At 48.0% G+C, this 19,844-nt stretch overlaps 1 protein-coding gene across 1 annotated transcript in view; it reads right to left on the reverse strand.

Moving 5' to 3' along the window:
- COL17A1 (collagen type XVII alpha 1 chain) overlaps positions 1-19,437 on the reverse strand; it is a 52,519-nt gene extending 33,082 nt beyond the window's left edge. The window contains exons 1-9 of the mRNA XM_032311829.1: positions 19,235-19,437; positions 13,170-13,232; positions 11,194-11,238; positions 9,663-9,767; positions 8,557-8,688; positions 4,554-4,601; positions 3,359-3,394; positions 2,165-2,212; positions 640-783 (exon numbers count right to left, since the gene is read on the reverse strand). Of these exons, the coding sequence (XP_032167720.1) occupies positions 640-783; positions 2,165-2,212; positions 3,359-3,394; positions 4,554-4,601; positions 8,557-8,688; positions 9,663-9,767; positions 11,194-11,238; positions 13,170-13,221 (610 nt within the window). The 5' untranslated portion in view covers positions 13,222-13,232; positions 19,235-19,437. The remainder of the gene's footprint in view (positions 1-639; positions 784-2,164; positions 2,213-3,358; positions 3,395-4,553; positions 4,602-8,556; positions 8,689-9,662; positions 9,768-11,193; positions 11,239-13,169; positions 13,233-19,234) is intronic.
- Positions 19,438-19,844: the final 407 nt, after the last annotated feature.

The raw sequence follows: 19,844 nt of genomic DNA on the forward strand, positions 1-19,844 counted from the left end.
GGATTTTTCTTCTTTCCAGGAGTCCAAGACCGAAAGCTCCACATCACAGCACACCTGGCTCCTTCCCTCCTCTCCCTCTGAGGATCTGCTTATTCATCTCTCTGCCCCCACCCCCCACCCCACAGAACCTGCCTGGCACTCGGTAGGCATGTGAACTCAGAGGGTTCCGCATCACTCCTCCTATCTGACTACCATCTCCTGGTTATCGGTCTGATTTCCCCCCGAGGCCACCCCGCCTCCACGAGGGGAAGTATCTCCTCTCTCTGCTGCTTCTCCTCAGTGCCTGGTACTTTGCATAGAGGAGGCAAAGGATAGTCACTGAATAAATGAAGGGAAACACTACAAGGGTCCCCAGGAGTCTTCACTTGGGGAACGTGGCCAACACATTCCCAAGGGAGGTCAACAATGTCCCAGGAGAGACTCTCTAGGATGTAGAGCCCAGCCCCATGCTCACGGGACGGTGGGGCAGACAGCGTGCAGCCCACATGGTCACGCAGCACAAAGCACGAAGGCGCAGTACCTTGTGAGGCCTTTGCCACCCGCCCCAGAAGGCCTGCTGGGGTGGCTCAGCTCCTGGGCCAGGCCACCTCTGCCACCTGGCTCGCTTCCCTCCATGGCAGCCGGAGCCACGGGACTTACCCGACTGGGAGCTCGCTGTCACCATTTTGGTCTCCACTGTGCCTTTCTTGGGGATCGGGAGGGTGTTGGAGGAGTTCCGGGTGGGGCTCACGCTTGCTGATCGGCTCCCCTTGAGCAAACGCTTAACATCATCCAATTCTGTCCCTGTAAGGTGATGCCCACATTTTCCGTTAGGCCCAGGGTTCTTTCCCCAGCCCAGCTGCAACGGGAAGGACATTAAGGGTATCTGGAATATGAGGGGGGGTGGCATCTGCTTCACACGCCGGGATATTTTTGGTCAGCACTGTAATTTTCGCATTTTGTCAATTTATAGCACATATTAAGCTGATACTTTGTAATATTAATGCCTCATAAATACAGTGCCTCCACGGGGAGGTCCTCAGTATGTATTTCCTAATTAGACCTCACCAGGCACCATGGGGAGAATTCTGTGGCTGGAAGACTGTCCTCCTAGACTGCCAGACTCGGGGATTTATGCACAGGGCAGTGAGAGAACCGGATCCCTGGAAACAGACTGTTCAACAGTGAGCTCATCCCCTGCCAGGACACCCCACATGTTGAGTCGCTGACCTTGTATGCCCGGGGGGGCCACCAGGAACCCGTGGCCCCTAACTCCTTGACAGTATGCTGCTTTTGTGGGAGTTGCAGCCCATGTGGCCACTGGGACCTGTCGCTAGCTCAGTGAGGGATGCAAGCCCCCCGCGCCTCCCAACAGGTCAAGTTAAGAGAGAAGGGAGGCACCATGCGAGGGCAGCGTGTAACAGACAGGTTTGCACACAATGTGTGTTGGAGGACTGCCCAGGCACCTCCTTCCCTGAAAGCTCCAACCTTGGCTCACCCCGCCCAGCCTAGAAGGATGCTGGGGAGGACAGCATGGGACCCATTGGCCCAGGGTATGGAGTGCTCTGGGCCAGCCCCTGTCTAATTCCTGGGCCAACCAACCTGGCTCTTTCTCCTCCTACTCTTTTTACTTGGCCTCCATCCTACCAGTTGGGTTCATTTCAAGATGTCAAATCGCCTATCACAAGAACAGGAGTGTAACAGAGTCGATGGACAGGGGCTAGGGAATCCCAGACATGCGAAATAAAGTTCAAACTCTCCCACTCCGCTTACGCTTACTTCGGACTCGTCTCCCACCTTAAGTACTCTATCGGGTCCTCCTATTCCTTTCCCTTGGGCCACATGGAACATTCCTCCAGTGTCTGAATATATGTTCCCCAAAATGTCTGATGCCGGCTCATCCCACGGAGCCCTCGGTCTCCCTTCAAGTGACCCTGACCCTGGAGGTTTCTTTGGCTCCCTGCCCCTTCTGCTCCCAGAGAGGCAACGGTGGGTTGGTTTTCTATCTCCCCTTCAGCAGCAGGGAACAGGAGTTATTCAGCTCCTGACCCGACACCTAGTCTAGGGTCCCTCTCACAGAAGGCCCTTCAACACGTTTTATGATCAAGTGACCACACACACATGCACGCACACCATGGTGACCCTGGATTCCTGGATCCTTTGTTTGCAGACAGTGAACACTTACATCGGGTAGATGGGGACGCGCTCTGCAGTCGAACCCGGATTTCGCTCTCTACAGGGGAGGAGAAGGAGAAGGTGTAAGTGAAGGAGCTTGGATCACGGGGCCTGACCTTGAGCTCTGAGCAGCAGAAAGAAATGTGGGCTGCTTGGAGATCTGTCCTGGGAACGGAAACCTAAGAGTGCCCAGAACGAGTGCTGCTTAAAAGGAGGGGTCCTCTCCCCACACCCCAAGCTGCCCACTGCACACCTCCCAGCACCTGGAGATGCTCTGATGAGATCGCAGGCTGAGGGAGAGGCTCGATCACCATCAGCAATGACTAACCCCCTTCCAGGGACCTGTATCCCAGCTACTCTGAACCACTCTGTTCTCCTGCCTCCCGGGTCTCTGATGCCTGAGAGAGAATTCTAAAACCCATACCGTTTACTTAACCACTTGGGCTTCGTCTGGGCAGGAAAGGGTGGTTTCACATTCTGTTAGCTTCAGGTGGGCCACTGACATCTTTCAACTATTAGCCTTCAACCTGGGTGGTTGGTGTGTTCCTAACTTTATAATTACTGATGCAATAAGGCCCCTGGAAGTCTAGAGTGATTAGAGAGAGCTCCAGGGCCTGTGCAGAATTCTGCATTTAGCACAGCGTGGACACACTGCTCCTCCCCACCCTCACCAGACCCATCCAGGCCAGCTCTCCCCAGGACCCCATTTCCCTCCTAGAGCCTTATCTGTGGGCAGACGTGCAGAGTGCAAGACTGTCACGGAGCCCTCTGTCCCTTGGAATAATATGAAAGAGACAGACTTTCGTTCCTTTCTCACTACATAAAGGCAATTATAGTGCATCTTGTTGAAGTCAACCAGGGGACTCCAAGTGAAACCTTGGCACACCAGATGTGTGCCAGCCAGCAGATGTGGCGCCAGCATCTTTGTAACCCACAGCAGGACAAATTAGTCCCCAGGTGGTTACTGGGTGTTTGTACCCTTGCTTTCCCTTCCATGTTAGATCAGTGCCCCAAACTATCCTTCCCATCCTGATGGGGCCTGTGGAAGAGTCCGAGGACGCAGTAGACTCCCTGAAAGCAGGAACCACGCCTTATTTATGCTTCTCTACTCCTCCCATTTTCTGGCTCAGGTCTGGACACACATGTTAGATGCACAGAAAAAACTTGTTGAATGAACTGCAATGACCCCAGCCACAGAGCTCACCTCGTGTCTGGCTCCTTCCTCTGGTTGAAGAAGATGCTGAGGAACAAAGAAAAGTAATCTTAAGCATCGAAGAGGTGGCACACTAGATATTTTTGACCTTGAAGGAGATCTATTTGAGCAGGGGAAGAGACTGTTTTCTTTGTGCCTTTACATCCAGATGGGAGATGCAAGCCTTCCTCTAGGTCTCTACCAACACTGTGTAAAGTCTTCGTAAAGGACTCCAAATGAACTGTCTTGCCCTGCCTTCTTCCTGGAGGTCAAGCCCTGGGCACCCCACTTCCTCTTTGGGTTCCCCTCTTTGGGACCTGCCCAGCCCCTTTGTGCGGCCAGCTGGGCTTCAGGACGAGATGATGGAACTTATCCACATGGAGGCCACCATCTGGCTTCTCTAGTTCAATCACAGGCCCCACAGTGAACCAAACCACCTGCGTTCGATGGGCAAAGCGAGTTCTGCCAGGCTCCACGAATTCAGGGCGTCAGCTAAATCAATGTTAAGTTAGCTCACACTTAAGTGTTAACTAAAGTAATCATTTGGAAGCCTAGTCGTTGGGGCTGGCTGTCTACACTGACCAAATATATTTAAAAAAAAAAAACAAAACAAAACCCAGCCAGATCTTCCCTTCAGCTTTTTGTTAGACTGCCTTGGTCTTCCTGGTATGAGCAGATAGGTGAAATTACAATCGCTGAACAATGACCACATCAGCTCATACGCACAGGGAGGATCCAAGGCCATGGGCCACAAACTGGAGGCCAAGTGAAGACAGCCTAGGGTTTCGCTTGGCATAAAACGTGTCCCTTTGCAGTCCACTGTGGCGGACTTGCTGGGATGTTTGGCGTGTGTGCATTCGAACCCCTGCTGCTCTTGGCTGCGAGGTCTCCGTGCATCCTGGGAAAGGATAAACCCCACAGCTGCTGCCTGGCCTTGGGGCTGCTCTGTCCAAGTCTGAGCCTTGCATGACTAACTTGCCGTTTCACCAGGGTCAGGAGCAATAGCTCAGGGCAGCAAGTGAACCCGGCTGACTGTGGCCTGAAGATGCTTCAGGATAAAGAGCAAAGGAAAAAAACTGCTCAGCAGGGGTCCAAGTTTTAGAAGAATCCACTGAGCTCACAGTGTCTCCCCCACCCTCCACCCCTGACCCCAGGCATTTCCCCAGCGCCTTTGCCCATCCCCTCAGACAATAAGGAAAAGACCTACCGAGTTCCTTCCGAGGGTACTCTGGGGAAGAGTTGCCACTGGAGCTCCCTGCAGGGCGAGAAAACGCTGAGCACCCATGGCCACACAAGCCCGTGGCTTCCCTGGGGGACGGTGTGCGGGATGCCCGCAGCCCGCTGTGGGGAGAGCGGTGGGGGCTCGGCAGAGGGCTCTATCTTAAATAGGACACGCCTGCGGGCCGCAGTTCCCGTGGTTCATCTGGATCACTGCTCTGCTTCAGATGGCGAACGGTTGGAACACAGGAAAGCAGGAGGGTTGCTTTGCTTTGTTTTTAAGCCCTCCACTGAGTTCTCCCTGTACCAGTGTCGTTCAAATACATGTGCTGTCAGCACGGGAGCGTCACTGCTCTTGTGAAGTTCGTCTTGAACGTGGACCCTGTTACAGTGAAGGCACCGGCCCCCAGGAAGGCCTCACATCACACGGCACTGTGGTGACACAACCCATCTCCCCTGGATTTTGTTCCCTGCCCTCCCAAGCCCCTTGGCCGCTCTGGGTCTGAAATCACACACTGGGGAGCGCAGCCCTCAGTCCTCTCCTTCTCCACCACCATGACCCATCTCCAGTCAAGGTCAAACCCATTGCTGCCTGGCTCATCTGTTTCCCACCAAACTGGCTTCTGTAGTCGCCAGCACTGTGGGGACTTCAGGAGCCAAATCCAAATGTCCTCCTGCCTCCTGCTTCTTGACGCGGAGCGTGTTCCTGCACTGACTTCCATGCCCCTGCCTGGGTCCTGCTCTCCCCGCCCCCTCAGCCTCTTCCTCCTGTGCCCTCTGGCTCTTCCTTCTGTTGAGGGAACAGAAAGCTAGCTGAGGACAAAGCAGAAGCTGAGACCCCACAACACCCCTGCCCATGGGATAAAAGTGACATTCCTCCTGCAGTCCAGGCTGCCCTAAAGGAAAAACAAATAGTTAACTTCTAGAGATCACAATCCTGCACTACAGGAGTCTCCCTCAGTTTACAATGTCTTAGCAATTTACAAGAACAAAGCATTTCTCTCCATGGCCTAGCTTCCAGAAAGGAATGCAAATGCAGTTCAATGTCCTTATACGGAGCAGCCCATTGACAGATACTTGAAGCCCCGCAGAGTGTAATGTTCCTCCAGGAAGCTTCCAACTGTCCTATTGTTAATGCTTAACTATAAGGAAAACCACCTTCACTTGACAATAGCAAAGCCCCCACTGGTATCCTGTGTGTCTTCTTTAATACAGGAAAATACTTTCTCCCTTTTTCCTTAGCTCCCCCCAACCCCATAGTATATAATCAGGCACTCCTCACAACTGCCGGGCAGCAGCTCTTTCTGCCCACAGGTCCTGTCCCCGTGCTTTCATAAACCACTGTTCTGCACCAAAGACTTCTCAAGAATTCTTGGCTGTTGGCTCCGGACTTCACCCCACGGAACCTCACCTATATTCCAAACCACATCACTTCTGCTTCATCCCCAACCTTTTCTTTGCTCCCTTCTGCTTTCAGGCTCCCTTCTTTGACTGATTCCTTAGTTTTCCATCTTCTACTAACCTTTTTGTAAATGGCTCCAAACTGGGTATCCTGCCGGACTTCTTTCCTGGGCTCACGTGCCCCGCTCCCTGCCTGGGAGCACTACTGAGCTCCTGCTCCTGCTCCTGAGCCTGCCTCCGGCGCCCCCCTCTCAATCGTTGGCACCGCCATGGACCCAGCCACCTGTGCTGGAGTCTCAGTGGCACAGACTCCCTGGCCTCCCTCTCCCCTCATATTTAATCAGTTGTCAAATATCAGTTCCATCTACTGCTCCTGGTTTCCTCTCCCACTGCAACCGCCCTCGTCCTAGCCAAGTTTGCCCTTGACTATAAGCATCTTCTAACTTGTCACCTTGTTCAGCCTCTTTCCTCCCTGTTCTTCCTGCGTGTGCCTTCCAGAGTTTTAGGAAGGATCAACTCTCTACTCAAAAATCCCAGTAGCTTCTCACTGTTGCAGAATAGAGCCCAGACATCACAGGCCAGCCCTCAATTGGAGTCCCTCCAGCTGCCTGCTGCCTGTCTGTGCTGAGTGCGCCCCCTGAAGCCTGGAGCGCCCCACCTCTCCACCCGGCCTCCAACCTCACACATCTGAAGGCCCAGCCTCAGGCCCCATACTGTTTTCTCCGAAGACTCAGCTGGAAATGCTCATCCCCTTCAACTTTACATCAGTTTTTATCCGTCAGCTTAGCTTATCTATCAGACCACAGGCAACGTAAAGACAAGATCCACATCTAGTTCATTACTTCTTTTTAAAAAAGATTTACTTATTTTAGAGAAAGTGGAGAGGGCAGAGGGAGAGAGGAACATTAGCAGACTCTACAGTGAGCGTGGAGCTGAACCCAGGGCTCAATCTCACGACTCGGAGGTCATGAGCTGAACCTAAACCAAGAGATGGACACTTAACTGACTGCCACCCAGGCGCCCCTCACGTGTAACTCATTTAAGTGTTGTTGGGGAGGAAGAATTTCCTCTACCTTTCAAGATCTTTCTAGGAGGACTAGGAATCAGATGGACATAAGATAGATTAACAGGAGAAAGGAGAAAATCAAATTTAGCTTTGTACATACAGGGAATCCACACAGACATGGAAATTCCAGAAACGGGCAGTGTGATGCTTGTGTGAGTTGAGGAGACGGGTAGGGGCCTGAGGATACAAAGGGCAGAAAGACCATTTGCAGGAAGGTGAGAGGAGATGGTTGGAGAAAGAGATGGCTTTACGGAGGTAAGTATCTTAGGACGAAAGGTCCCCCAATAATGGGTCCGTGATTAAAGGAGCGAGACTGATATAAAGCGAAGGTCAAGCAAAGCTTTATTTCGTGCCAAGCATCAAGAATCAAACTGAGCGGTCAGGGCCGTCTCTTACAAAGAGGCGACCTCTCCCTGCCTTACCGGCTAACTTTTAAAGGACAAGGGCCATGTGGTTGGGCCTGGCCACACACAGGTGGCCAATGAGATTGCAACACACAGAGAAAGCTGCACAGTCATGCTAGGTCCCACACGGGTGGCCAATTGAATTACAATTCATCCCATAGTAGCTATTTGAACTAGCCTATCACCTTGGTCAGAATTAGGCGCCCAAAAGGTGGGGCCCACACTCCTTGGTAGCTAGGGAGATAGTATGCGTGCTCTACTGATTGGATGTCTCCACCTGACCCGCCCCGCCCCTGTATTTGGGCTTTGTTACCTGGGACTGGTTTCCCCGACTTGCTTTTAAGTAAGTTCCCCTTGGGAGTCAATTTAAGTTTTACTGCATAAACAACAAAATGGTTGTTCAACTGAGGTGGGGCCACTTTGGCTACAGAGGCCCTTACAAGGAGAATCTCTGGTAACCGCTCCGTTCTTGGTACAAGCAGGCAGCTGAGGGGGAGGTAAAGTGCTTTTCCTGAATCTGCTGGGTTTGGACTGCTTTTAACTCAAAATAATGTTCAAGCCACAGTGGCCGGTTTTGAGGCAACCAGCCCTTGGCCCCCACGGTGTCCACTAAGGCATTCCACACGGTGTTAAACACACAGTAGATATGAGATAAAACTGAATGGATGAATGAATAAGGGGGCAGGTCAATCAATGAAATCTCCAAGTAACATAAGCCCATAAAAGAAATGAAACTGATGTGGGAAGCAAAGGCAGAAAGAAATGTAGATTAAATTAAAGGTCCTTAAAAGCCCACTGATAAATAGGCAGAGTAGGAGACAAGAAAGCGCCCACCAGCACTACTGTCTGCCTTGCTGGAGGGAAAAACCACCTTAGCTTGGCAATAGGCAGGCCTCCATTATCCAGTGAGTCTTCTTTAGCATATGAAAGTCCTTTTGGAACGTCCCTTTGTCTTTATGTCCCCCAACCCCACAGTCTGACCAGTTGCTCTTCACAATCCCAGGGCAGAAGCTCTTTCTGGCCCTGGGTCGCATCCCCAGGCAATCATAAATCCACCTTTCTGCACGAATGACATCTACAATGAAATGAAATGAAATGAAATGCAATATACAGACTGATACCTTCGTATGTTCCATGCCGAGTGATGTGCGTTTTCCTTTCAAAGGTGGAGCCAGGTGAGTTGGGCAGAGTGGAGGCGGGGGAGTGAGCCCTCCTGTAACTGGACGTGGAAGCATTGCCTCGCGTGCTCCCACCTGCAGAGGGGACAAGCATCAACTCTCACAGCACCTCCGACTGGCTTTGCAGTTATGCTAACTGCGCTCAGGCTGCTCAAGGTTAAAGAGGGTCCTACGGGGGGCCCAGAGGTCCTTCTGAGAACACCGCTCAGAAATGGGAGGTGAGATCATCGCTGTCACCGCCGCTGTCCTTCCCCAGCCGACCACAGAAGGAAGGCAGGGGGGCCCTTTGTGGACGTGGTTGCACATGGCAAGGGAGAGGCTTTGGCGGGATTTTTCTTGAGGACCTGGCATTTAATTGTAGCTCACTGCCGGAGGGACTAGGATACAATCCCACGAAGTGTCCCTGGACTTTGACAGCTAGCGGCAACCACGCCTCTTGGTCAACCTGGCTATTTGCGTCTTGGGTCTTCTTTTTCAGTGTCAATGGAAGATGGTTTAAATGGCCTCAGGGGTTATACGTGTGCTTGTTTTTCGTTTGTTTTGCCTCACTCTGTCTCGTTTTGGTTTGCAAGCTACGGTGAAAGAGTGCTTCACTGGGAACAATGAGCCTGTGTCGACGCTTGCCCAGTGGAAACTCAGTGTGGGATTGTGTGTCACTAGACTCCCTGAGCGGAGTAACCCAGTGGTTAATTTTCTTTTGTTGTTGTTGTTATTGTTAATTCAAACTGTAAACCCTCTTGGGTGCACACCCTTCCCTAAAAGAAAGGGCTTCTAGACAGTGACTCAGTGGGAAAAGAGCACCTCCCCACAAAGCATTCTTGAGCATTGTTATTTATATTAGAGACTAAATGAAAACTGATCCCATTATAATGAGGCTTCTAGTGCATCTTATTTGAAAGTATCCCCTTGGCTGGTTTCTGTGTCAGTTACACCACAACTGGGAGCACTTGGAATGGATGACAAGCAGTTGTGACCCTTCCTCTCTTCGTAGGATCCCTCTGCCCCTGTCCACCTGTTCTCCCCCAGTCCCTCCACCAGCAGGCACTTACTTGAGTTTATGTAGCCACTGCTGCCATGGGTCAGGCTGTGCTTCTCCAGCCGGCTCCCTCCACCCAGAGAGCCCGTTTTAGCATAGCCGTTGCTGGTTCCCCCTTCTGCACAAACAAGAAGCGGTGACAGTTTATGGGTGGAATCAGGCCAGGAGAGGTCCTCTCCCGCTCCGCAGCGGAGACCACCCCTGGCTTATCACGCACGACCCTGCTGGTTTGGTGTCCCTTTGCAGGTGCAAGCTGCCACATTCCCCTGTGTTTGTTTGCGATAGAAATGTCAAGAGCAAATATTCCACCTGATTTAAAAGGAAAGTCTTCTGGGCAGAGCATAGCAAGTTGCTCATTAGGAAAGCTGAAGCATTAGAAGAGGTAGCTGAGTGATGAACGGCTTTGTGAGGCCAGGACGTGGGTTGGGCTTGCTTTTTGGAGATGGCCCGGTCAGTGCCATAGACACGGCATCCACTAGAGTTGTTGAAGGGATAAGTGACAGCTCTGTGTCGCTGGTGTTCCCCATGGCAGCTGTCATGCTCTGACCTCTCGTCCCCATCCTCTGTGAGCCATGCTGCCTGGCAGGTGCAGGGGTAGCTTTAGGGCTCAGTTCTCCAATACAGAAGCCACTCAACCTAAGGACTGCCCCAGAAAACTAGTGGACTCAGACAGAAGCCTGGCTGGTGGTTCCCTTCTCCCATCCTCTGCGCAGGCTGGATAAGGTTTCTGATATGAGTATCTGATCAGGTAAATCTCTAGAGACAGAGAATAGATTCACAGTTCTCGGGGACAGAGGAGAGAGGAGGTAATGGTGAATGACTGCTCATGGTCATGAAGTTTCCTTTTGGGGTGATGCAATGTTCTAAAATTAGATTGTTGCGTTGGCCGCACAACTCTATAAATATACTATGAAAATTAATAAAAGGAAACCTCGCTCAAGTGAATTGATGCTGGAGGGGGAGGTTGGAAGGGGAGCCATGCCATTTAATGTCAATTACAGACACAACAGAAGAATCCTCACCAGAAAAGAGTCATCAATTACAGGCCTCAACAGGGAAAGATGTACATTGCATTTCCTCCAGGAAATCTACTACATCTGCAACTTGGCCAATGAGAAACCATCCATCACCCTGAACTGCTTTTCTCCAATGGTCTTTCATTTAAACACCACCTCTTAGTGTCCTCTTTATTCTCCATAAAATAATGTTTCTCTCCTTTGTTTGTTGGACTTGCCTATGGTCATCTTAGCTTGTTTGTTCCAGGTTGTGATTCTTTGCTATTTACGAATAAACCCACATTTTGCTGGTGAAATAACTGGCCAGTTTATTTTTAAGGTTAACAGTACCAACAACCATTGAATTATATATACTTCAAACTGGTGGATTTTGTGGTTGTTATAAGTTAATGTCTATATAACTGTTAAAAAAGAGATTTCAGATATTTTGGTTTTGCTCAACTGAAGAGTAAGTGCCCACGGGAAATGTTGCATGTGGGGTCCTTCAGACATGCCTTACTGAGAAGAAAGCTCTCGACAGTCACTTACTTGGAGGTAAGGATGTAAGTCTTGTAGTTACTGTTTCCGTGATAACTAGAAAAAGAAAATAAAAAGATCAGATATACTACACTGAATTCCCTATATCCTGGCAAGGTCTAACATCTGTCATAGGCTCAACATCCTAAATTAGGTTTAACATAGATTTTTGTATGCTCATGCTTTAGGGTATGTGCTCTGACTCTGCACATGAACATATGTGCAATAATGATGGGATTTAATGGACCTGGAAAATACATTTATATCCTTTTGGAACCAAAAGTAGTTACCCACAGGTTATAAGGATGACTTACCTTGGCATTCATGTCTCTCATTGAACAATGAGATCCAGTCCAGGCCTGGATTCACCTCTGAAGGAGGACCAGGGCCTCAGGTCACTCCAAATGTGTTGAGCCACACTCTGTCTGAACTGCCCCTTCCAAAGGTCACCCAGTCCAGCTGGGGCCATGGCATTATCCTGGCTGATCTCACTGTGAAGTGGATAATCACTTTGTACTTCTTTTTTAGCTGGAGGTGTCCGAAGGACATAATTCATGCTAAAATCTGCAGGGCCATCCCTGAATGTGGGATTGTGTAAGAAGGCCGGGGGTTATTAGTAAGTCACATTTGGTGCTTGGTGAAATTAGAGACAGATGCATCCAAGACAGACTTCAGGAACCAGTGCCTTTGCCTCCCCCCAGGCTGAGTTTCTCTAGACTCCCAAGTGAAGATGAGTCTATAGAGGTAATAAAAGCTTCCAGAATGTTTTAAACACCAGTTAGAAGAAAAACCTATTGCCTTCCTGAACCGCTCTCTCTCCTGCAGCAACATGGGGAGGTGGGCAGATTGCTACAACCACAGCGGGGCCAACGCTGTTCTCTAAGGGTGACCGTCATTACCACCTCCCTCTGTGCCAGACATAAAGGAGCAGCAGTCTACTGACGTCACACACTTGTGCGGTGTGTGCATGTGTGCGCATGCCCAGGTATACGTGCATGCGTGATGTACATGTGCACATGCTCAGGTATATGTGCATGTGTGCTGTGTCTGTGCGCATGTCTATCGGTACAGGAGGCTAAAGGGGAAAAGGTGCAGGATCCTTTGCACCAGTTTAAGCCGTTGGGCACGACACTGCTCTGTCCTGCACCAGTCTTGCTGCCCCCACTCCTTTCCTTCTTCACACGGTACTTTTCTAATTGATTTTCTTGTCTTGGCAGGAACCTGGGGTGAGGACTGTGGCAGAAGCTGCATTCCATGCATAACAGGAAATGGTTTTTCAGACTAAAATGACAGCTTGATTTGAGTAACAGTCCTTGAGCTTTGACTAAACCTCTCATTGTGTGGACCTTTGGGATTCTTGGACACATAAAAATAAATGATTTCTTAACCTAACATTCCAAGTCTGGGAAGCCAGAATTTTTTTATTAGAGATATATGAAAATCACAGGACAAATGAAAGAGTCGGAACCGTTTTGGGGACAATTTAAATGTCTCTGAATTTATGATTTGGGCAGTTTCACAAAAGAAATGTGTCTATTTTCTGTTTCAGTGTAGATTGTGACTGCGACACCAGTGTTATCCTAACTTTGTCCCCGCAGTAAGCAAGATATTATTCTTTTGGATTTCTGTTGCCCTGTCTTCTAAATAAATGGTTAAATGCCTTTGGCAGATTCACTTCACAGAATATTATGCAGCTATTAAAAGTACTAATTATGAGAACTATATGTCAAAATGGTAGTTTTCATTTTTGAAGAAAAAGTGGAACACATTTTGATTACAAGTATGTTAAAATAAAAATCAATAAAATCCATCATATGGGAATAAAGTCTACTTAGGAAAACATTTTAAATGATACAGTGAAACAAAAGAAAAAAAAAGAAAGACTATAAATAATTTAGAAATTAAACAGTAGTTGTGATGGAATCAGGCATGAATTACTCTTTCCAAATTTTTTATTACTTTTATAATGCTATGTCTCATGCTCTTACTTCTTTCAGTGACTTCGGTGCCATCTCGCTTGTTTTTCTTGGTTACATCCATACCATAGCCACCTGCAGAAAAGCCAAAAACCATGATCAGCCATGACACTTCCCGTCACTTTTAGGAAGTATAGGTCCCTAGTATGCAAGCTGAGAAACAAAAACACTTGACTCCCAGAATTCAAGGCATAATTCTTTCTTGTGCATATTTTTTTACAGAGTCCCTCCCACTCCTTGTTTCAGTTATAAGAGGGAGTCCACTTTCGACTGCACAAAGTGGTTAGTTCTACTTTGGATTCTGTCCTCTATGGGGAGCTCTTTTTTAAGGATCTCATCGACCAGACTGCCCCTTCCTGAGTAGTAGTGGAATTACATGGCACCCTGACCTTTGACTAGAAAACCTCCATTCTTTGCTAAAGTAACAGAGAGGGGTGCCTGGGTCGCTCAGTGGGTTAAAGACTCTGCCTTTGGCTCAGGTCATTGAGCCCCGCCCCCGCCTCTGCTCAGCAGGGAGCCTGCTTCCCTTTCTCTTTTTGCCTCTCCACCTACTTGTGCTGTCAAATAAATAAACAAAATATTAAAAAAAAAAAAAAGTAACAGACAGCTGAAGGATATCTGTCTTGCAGATATGCAAGACAAATGCACATGCTGCTTTTAACGAACTCATTTTGTTGTATTCCATAATGTTTAGTGTCCTACAGGGAACTTGATGAATAGAATACTTCATTATTTAGAGTTTAGATGGGAGAATGATGTTTGATCGATTTTTTTTTTTTAAGATTTTATTTATTTGTCAGAGAGAGAGCGTGTACAACAGGCAGAGGGAGAAGCAGGCTCCCTGCTGAGCAAGGAGTCTGATATGGAACTTGATCCCCTACCCAGGCATCCTGACATTTGATGGATTTAAATCAGGAAAAAAATTACTGTATTACTGGTACTTGTAAGGCACTTAACACTTATTACAATATGGAACTTTCCCTTTGTAATAAGCTAGCCCCGCTATGCTTATTTGCAGGCACAAGTAGGAAAAGTATATGAAGATAACGTGTAAAATCTACAGAAATATGTAGGAAAGGCATATTTTTATGTTATCTGTGTTACCCCCCACTTACTGCTTCCAGAAGGGAAAACCATTGAGACCTTGTCCACTGTGTCCTGAAGTGTAGATGGACTGAAGCCATCTGACAGCAAGAGGCTGGGGTGGGGGCTGAGGCTTAAACACACAGGGGAGCACAGCAGGGAGCCCCTTCCCAACTGGGTTCTTGATGTGGCTTCCAGTCCCATGTCTGGGAAGACTTGAAATTTGGCTTTTTCTGTGTTTTCCCTCCTCCCCCTAACCTTCCCTTTCTCTTTTGGATGCAGTTCAAATTGGATTCTGGAATTCAGGGAAAGCCACTTCTGCCCAGGATGTGCCTTGCTTAAGATTTCTCCTTTCAGATTTTTTTTACCTGCCTGGTGACTTCAGGGTCACTTATCTGTTAGGCACACAAGGCACAGTACCTAATCCTATCACACTTTTTGGGGCCCATGAAAGTGTTTTAATTTCTTTTTACAATCAGAAGAAGAGGGGCACCTGGGTGGCTCAGTTGGTTAAGCATCTGCCTTTGGCTCAGGTCATGATCTCTAGGTCTGGGGATGGAGCATTGGGCTCTAGGCTGAGTGGGAAGTCTGCTTCTCCGCCCTCTACCCTTCCCTCCTGCTCATACTCTCTCTCTCACTCAAATAAATATATATATAGATTTTTTTAATTTAAAATCAAAAGGAGAAATGGGGTGCCTGGGTGGCTTAGTCAGTTAAGTGACCGACTCTTGACCTTTGGCTCAAGTCATGATCTCCGGGTCCTGAGCTCTAGCTCTGAGTTGGGTTCTGTGCTGAGTGGGAAGTCTGCTTGAGGACTTGAGAATTCTCTCTCTCCTGCTCTCTCTGCCCCACTCCCCTGCTCATGCACATGTGCACACGCGCACTCTCTCTCAAATAAATGTTAAAAAGAGTATCTTTAAAATCAGAAGGAGAAATGAATATAATCCAACCTGGTTTATATTCTTTCAATGCAGTTATAAAATGTAATATTTTAAGTTTTTTGTTTTGTTTTGTTTTTTTGAATAGAGGAAGGGGTCCACAAAATCGAATACATCCAGGGCCCACGAAAGTCATAATGCAGCCCCAGGTGACTTCCCCATTGAAAACCAAGATCACAGGAAACCGGCTGCTCAGCAGGCTGGTGGAATGAACCAAGATGGGCACAGTTAGCTTCAGGGCCTGGTTGAACGTGCCAACTTCTTGCTCACTGGAGTTTCTTAAGTGCAGCTCTAGGCAAGGAATGAGGCATCATGCAAAAACTCCTGACTGGATCTGAAAAGCCACAGAAGGTGGCTTTGACTCTGGTATGTTTCCCAGAACCAAACAGGAGGGGCTCCATAAACAATTTCACAACGGAGTCCAGCCTCTTGAGAAGGCCAAACCTGGCCTGTGTCTATGTCTGCATTCCGGCTAGAACATGTTTGACTACTGTCATACAAACCTACCTGCCACTAGATACCCTTTTTGAAAGCTTTTAAGCAGTAATTGCCTTTGGTATCTCCGAAGCCCCTCTGCTTTTTTCTTTTTTTTTTTTTTTTTAAATTGGTCGTTAGCTGTGGACCAGGAGGCATTTTGGAGATTAAACACTCAAATGCACCTGGCCGCTTACGGGGAGCCACCTAGGGTGGTACCCGAACTGATAGGAAACACTATCCTGAAAGGTACTGTTTATAACAGGCCCTGGAGGCTTTTACTTCCCGCAAGTTATTGTGTGTTTTGATCCTGTAAAGAAAGTGGCTGTCAGCAGCCATCCATTTGGGTTTGGCTGGGTTTCCTTTACTTGTCGCCATCAAGGCAGGCTGAGGATAGCTCCCATTGATGAAGGTCTCAGCGTCCAGGCAGTAAATCTAGTGAGTGTTTCCTTGTTCTTTCTATACCCAGAAAAATAACCCACTGTCCTAGGCACTCCCAATCTTTTTCTTAAGTGGTAATGATGGAGCTTTGATGTGTACAGCACAATGCCATGGGTTCCCCAACTTCCAGAGGGCACAAGGAGAGGGGCCATCTGCTAAGAAATCAAATAGTCGCCTCCAGGACCTGGGGAATCCTTACTAGAAGGTGCTCAGGGAGAGAATGGGCCTGAGCTGGGTGTGGGTGGATGGGCCGCTGCCTCTCTTTCAGCCCGAAGCCCCTGAGAAGGCTGAGTCCCATGGCTGCTCAGAATGATTTTCTGGGCCTGGAACACTCAGGCCAGAGTTCTGGTGACTTTGCCACCGAAAGTCTGAAGTGGCAGGGTTATGCTGGGAGGCAGATTCCTCTAATTCAAACACAAGATGAAAAATTTTTTAAGTGAGTCATTGAAAGGAAAGTGATGGGTCGAGGCACAAACCTGGACTGGGATAGTCCCATAGGGCCTATCCTATCCCTGCAGGACTTCCTTTTTAAACATTCTCAGTGCGGATAGTTTTAAGAAGTGTAACGCTAGGGAAAGGAAAGTTACAAGCCCTGACACATGCCTGAGCCTGTGCCTCCCTGCCCAGCTCACTCTCCTCCCAAAACACTACTTAATGGAAGTACTGTCAAGTAGCATACTTTTTAACTCTTTAATTTTAACTTATTTGATGTTTAGGCCACTGCACTAGAACCAAGGAAGAGCAGGTCTCTAGGTTCTCAATTCCAAAATTATGCTAATTTCACCTATAGTGCTAAGGGGCTGCTCATGGTGATGTCCTAGTTAATGCTCTTTAGAAGATGTAGAAAAATGATCTCATGATATTTTCTTATGCAGAAAGACACAATTCAAAATCATTTTTCTACTCTTTAGAATTTTTTCTTTCCACTGCATTTAAATTATGTCACATTCACCTAAAACCATTCCAATGATGGCACGCCCACGAATCAGGACAAAACACTGCTACGGAGAGTCAGCTCTCACAGTGACCTTACTCTAATGACCTATGGGGGCGCCTAGGTGGCTCAGGTGGTTAAGCATCTGCCTTTGCCTCAGATCATGATCCCAGGGTTCTGAAATCTAACCCTGCTCAGAGGGGAGCTTGCTTGTCCCTCTCCCTCTTGTGTGCTCTCTCGCTATCTCTGTTTCTTTTCTTTTTTTTTTTTTTTTTAAGATTTTATTTATTTATTTGACAGAGAGGCAGAGATCACAAGTAGGCGGAGAAGCAGGCAGAGAGAGAGGAAGGGAAGCGGACTCCCTGCTGAGCAGAGAGCCCCGATGCGGGGCTCGATCCCAGGACCCTGAGACCATGACCTGAGCCGAAGGCAGAGGCTTTAACCCACTGAGCCACCCAGGCACCCCACTATCTCTGTTTCTATCTGTCTCTCTCTTTCAAATACATAAAATAAAATAAAAGACCTTATAAAAAAATAATGACCCACGAAACACTTAGTCTTCAATAAGGAAGGGAATGGAGAAGCTAAGTATTTTCTAGTTCCTATTTTAAGAATTAATCCCTAGCTTCTGCTAAGGAACCACAAGTATTTTTTTTACAGCTTTTATTACTCCCATCTCTGTATGCTTCAAATCTAAAAACAAAACAACAAAATGGTCACAGGGTGAGAAAACCATGCACTACTCTGATCTGTTAACACGGATGGAGCAAGCAGTTTGATGCCAGGAAAACCAGCGCCCTAGGGTGGATTGTCTCAGAGGCTTTGGTCTCTACAAACCTCAGCATCAGGTGTGCCCCTGGCTACATCTGACACCCCTGGTTTCCAGAATTTGGGGTCGATGGAGTTTGGGCACCAGGTTTGTGATGCTGCCTCTTGTTTACAGCCCTTTTTCATGAAGTCCTGCTGCTGTTAGTAACAGCAGATGAGCCAAACCGCATAGACCGAGGCTGCTTCTGGTCAGGCATAATCTGAGTGAGAATGAGCTTGGTTCTTAGGTGGCATCAATTTCACGAATCTGAGTTTCTATCCAAGCTTGAGGCAAGACTCTGTCACTGTCCCCAGGTCAACTCTGATCAGATTTGTGTGAGTGTTTTGAAGAGGCTCAGAGTAACGCTGGTGCCTCCAATTTTCTGAAGGGCAGCCGTCAGGAGCTGACTTAGATCTGTGCCTTACTTCTAAGATGCAGCAGACAGCGGTGAGGAGAAAGAGCTCGGCTTTTCGAATTATCTTTTAAAAAAACCTCACTATATTTTACGGACATTAGCAAATCTGACTATTACCTACTGATGAACTGAGACTCACATGAAGCCATGTGCCAGGTGCTCTGTCTACACTTCAAAAAAAGCAACATGGTCATTTGTCATTGAGCAGTTAAGGCCGTCCAGTGAGATACTGAAGGTGATAATTCTCACCCCAGAATGATCTGGGGAGAGGGGCAAATTGGCCAGGAAAGGTGTGTTACACAGACAAAACGTTCCCTTTCTTTTTTTCCTTGTTCTAAATTTGACTCCAGGAAATTCCTGGATTATACTGTTTCAGATATTACACTTTACTTTAGATTAGAGGCGGTATTTTGAGAGCGTGGTAAACAACAATGTCCAACCATCCTCTCCAACTTAATCAGGACCTGCAGGCGCGAAGCCCAGGCGGTATCTCAGCTCTTCGCGCTCAGGGGCCGTTTCTACAAGCCCCCACTTACCCTCTCTGTGACTTCACCTCTGAGCTAGTCTCTGCTTCAAGGGAAGAGAATGAAATGGAGGGAGGGGGGAGAGCAAGTGCCAGAGACTGAGATCGAAGGAACCATAACTCTCTCCTATTCTGAATAAAATAATTTAAGAAGCCATTTTACAATACTGAAAATAATTCCAAGAAAGAAAACCCAACTGGCCACGAGAGCCCACTTTATCTTAACCGGCCTTCTTCTTCGCCCAGAGGAACCTTTCTGACTGTTCCTTTAAAAGACCTCCCCCAAGCAGAATGCAGAAAGCAAAGGAACATTTGGATCAATTAATTGTGTTCTGCTGCAATGCTTGAACCCTAACAATTTCATCTTATTTTCTCTAACAAACACGCAAATTCCAAGTAGCAATGCCAAGTCAAAGTCCCAGAGGAAGGGAGACGAAGGACAAATACCTCCTGGAACTTACCTTCTTTGAGATTTGGAAGGGACTGGAAACAACTTTGAATAAAACCCCCTCTCTCTCTCTCCTCCTGACGTTTTCTCCGAGACGTTTGCAGACCCCCCTTTTTTTTATCCGGACCCAGCCTAGGTGTGTTAGAGCTGAGTGATCTTTCAAAAATGTTTACTTCTCCTGCTCTCCCCCTCGTTTCTTTTAGTTCTTCACTCCCTAACAAGTCCTGACAAAGGTGTGTCGGGCTTCCAGTTACTCCACCCTTCCAATTATCTGACACTTGGGCATTTAAAAAAGATCTGCCTCCAGGAATCAAACTTTACGGTGGGGGGGGGGGTGCGCAGAACATTTCTCAGACCAGGGGAGTCCCATTAACCATTTTATGGGTCTGTGGGGAGAAAGGAACAAAGGTAAAGGAAATGCCCTTTATTATGTTTCCTTATCTTTCATAACCACAGTCCTGCCACAACGTGGCATTCCCCTTCCTTGTGGCCAGAGAATGGTAGAAATCCTAAGGTGTGTGACTCACAGGGTGGCCAGGCTCGTGGGGGTGCCTGTGGGCAGAATGTCCGATTCCTAGAAAAACTATGAAGTTGGCCGGATTTATATTCAAGACCTGTTTTTC

The sequence above is a fragment of the Mustela erminea genome, chromosome 14 (genome assembly GCF_009829155.1).
Source record: "Mustela erminea isolate mMusErm1 chromosome 14, mMusErm1.Pri, whole genome shotgun sequence".
In the NCBI taxonomy this organism is placed as follows: Eukaryota; Metazoa; Chordata; class Mammalia; order Carnivora; family Mustelidae; genus Mustela; species Mustela erminea.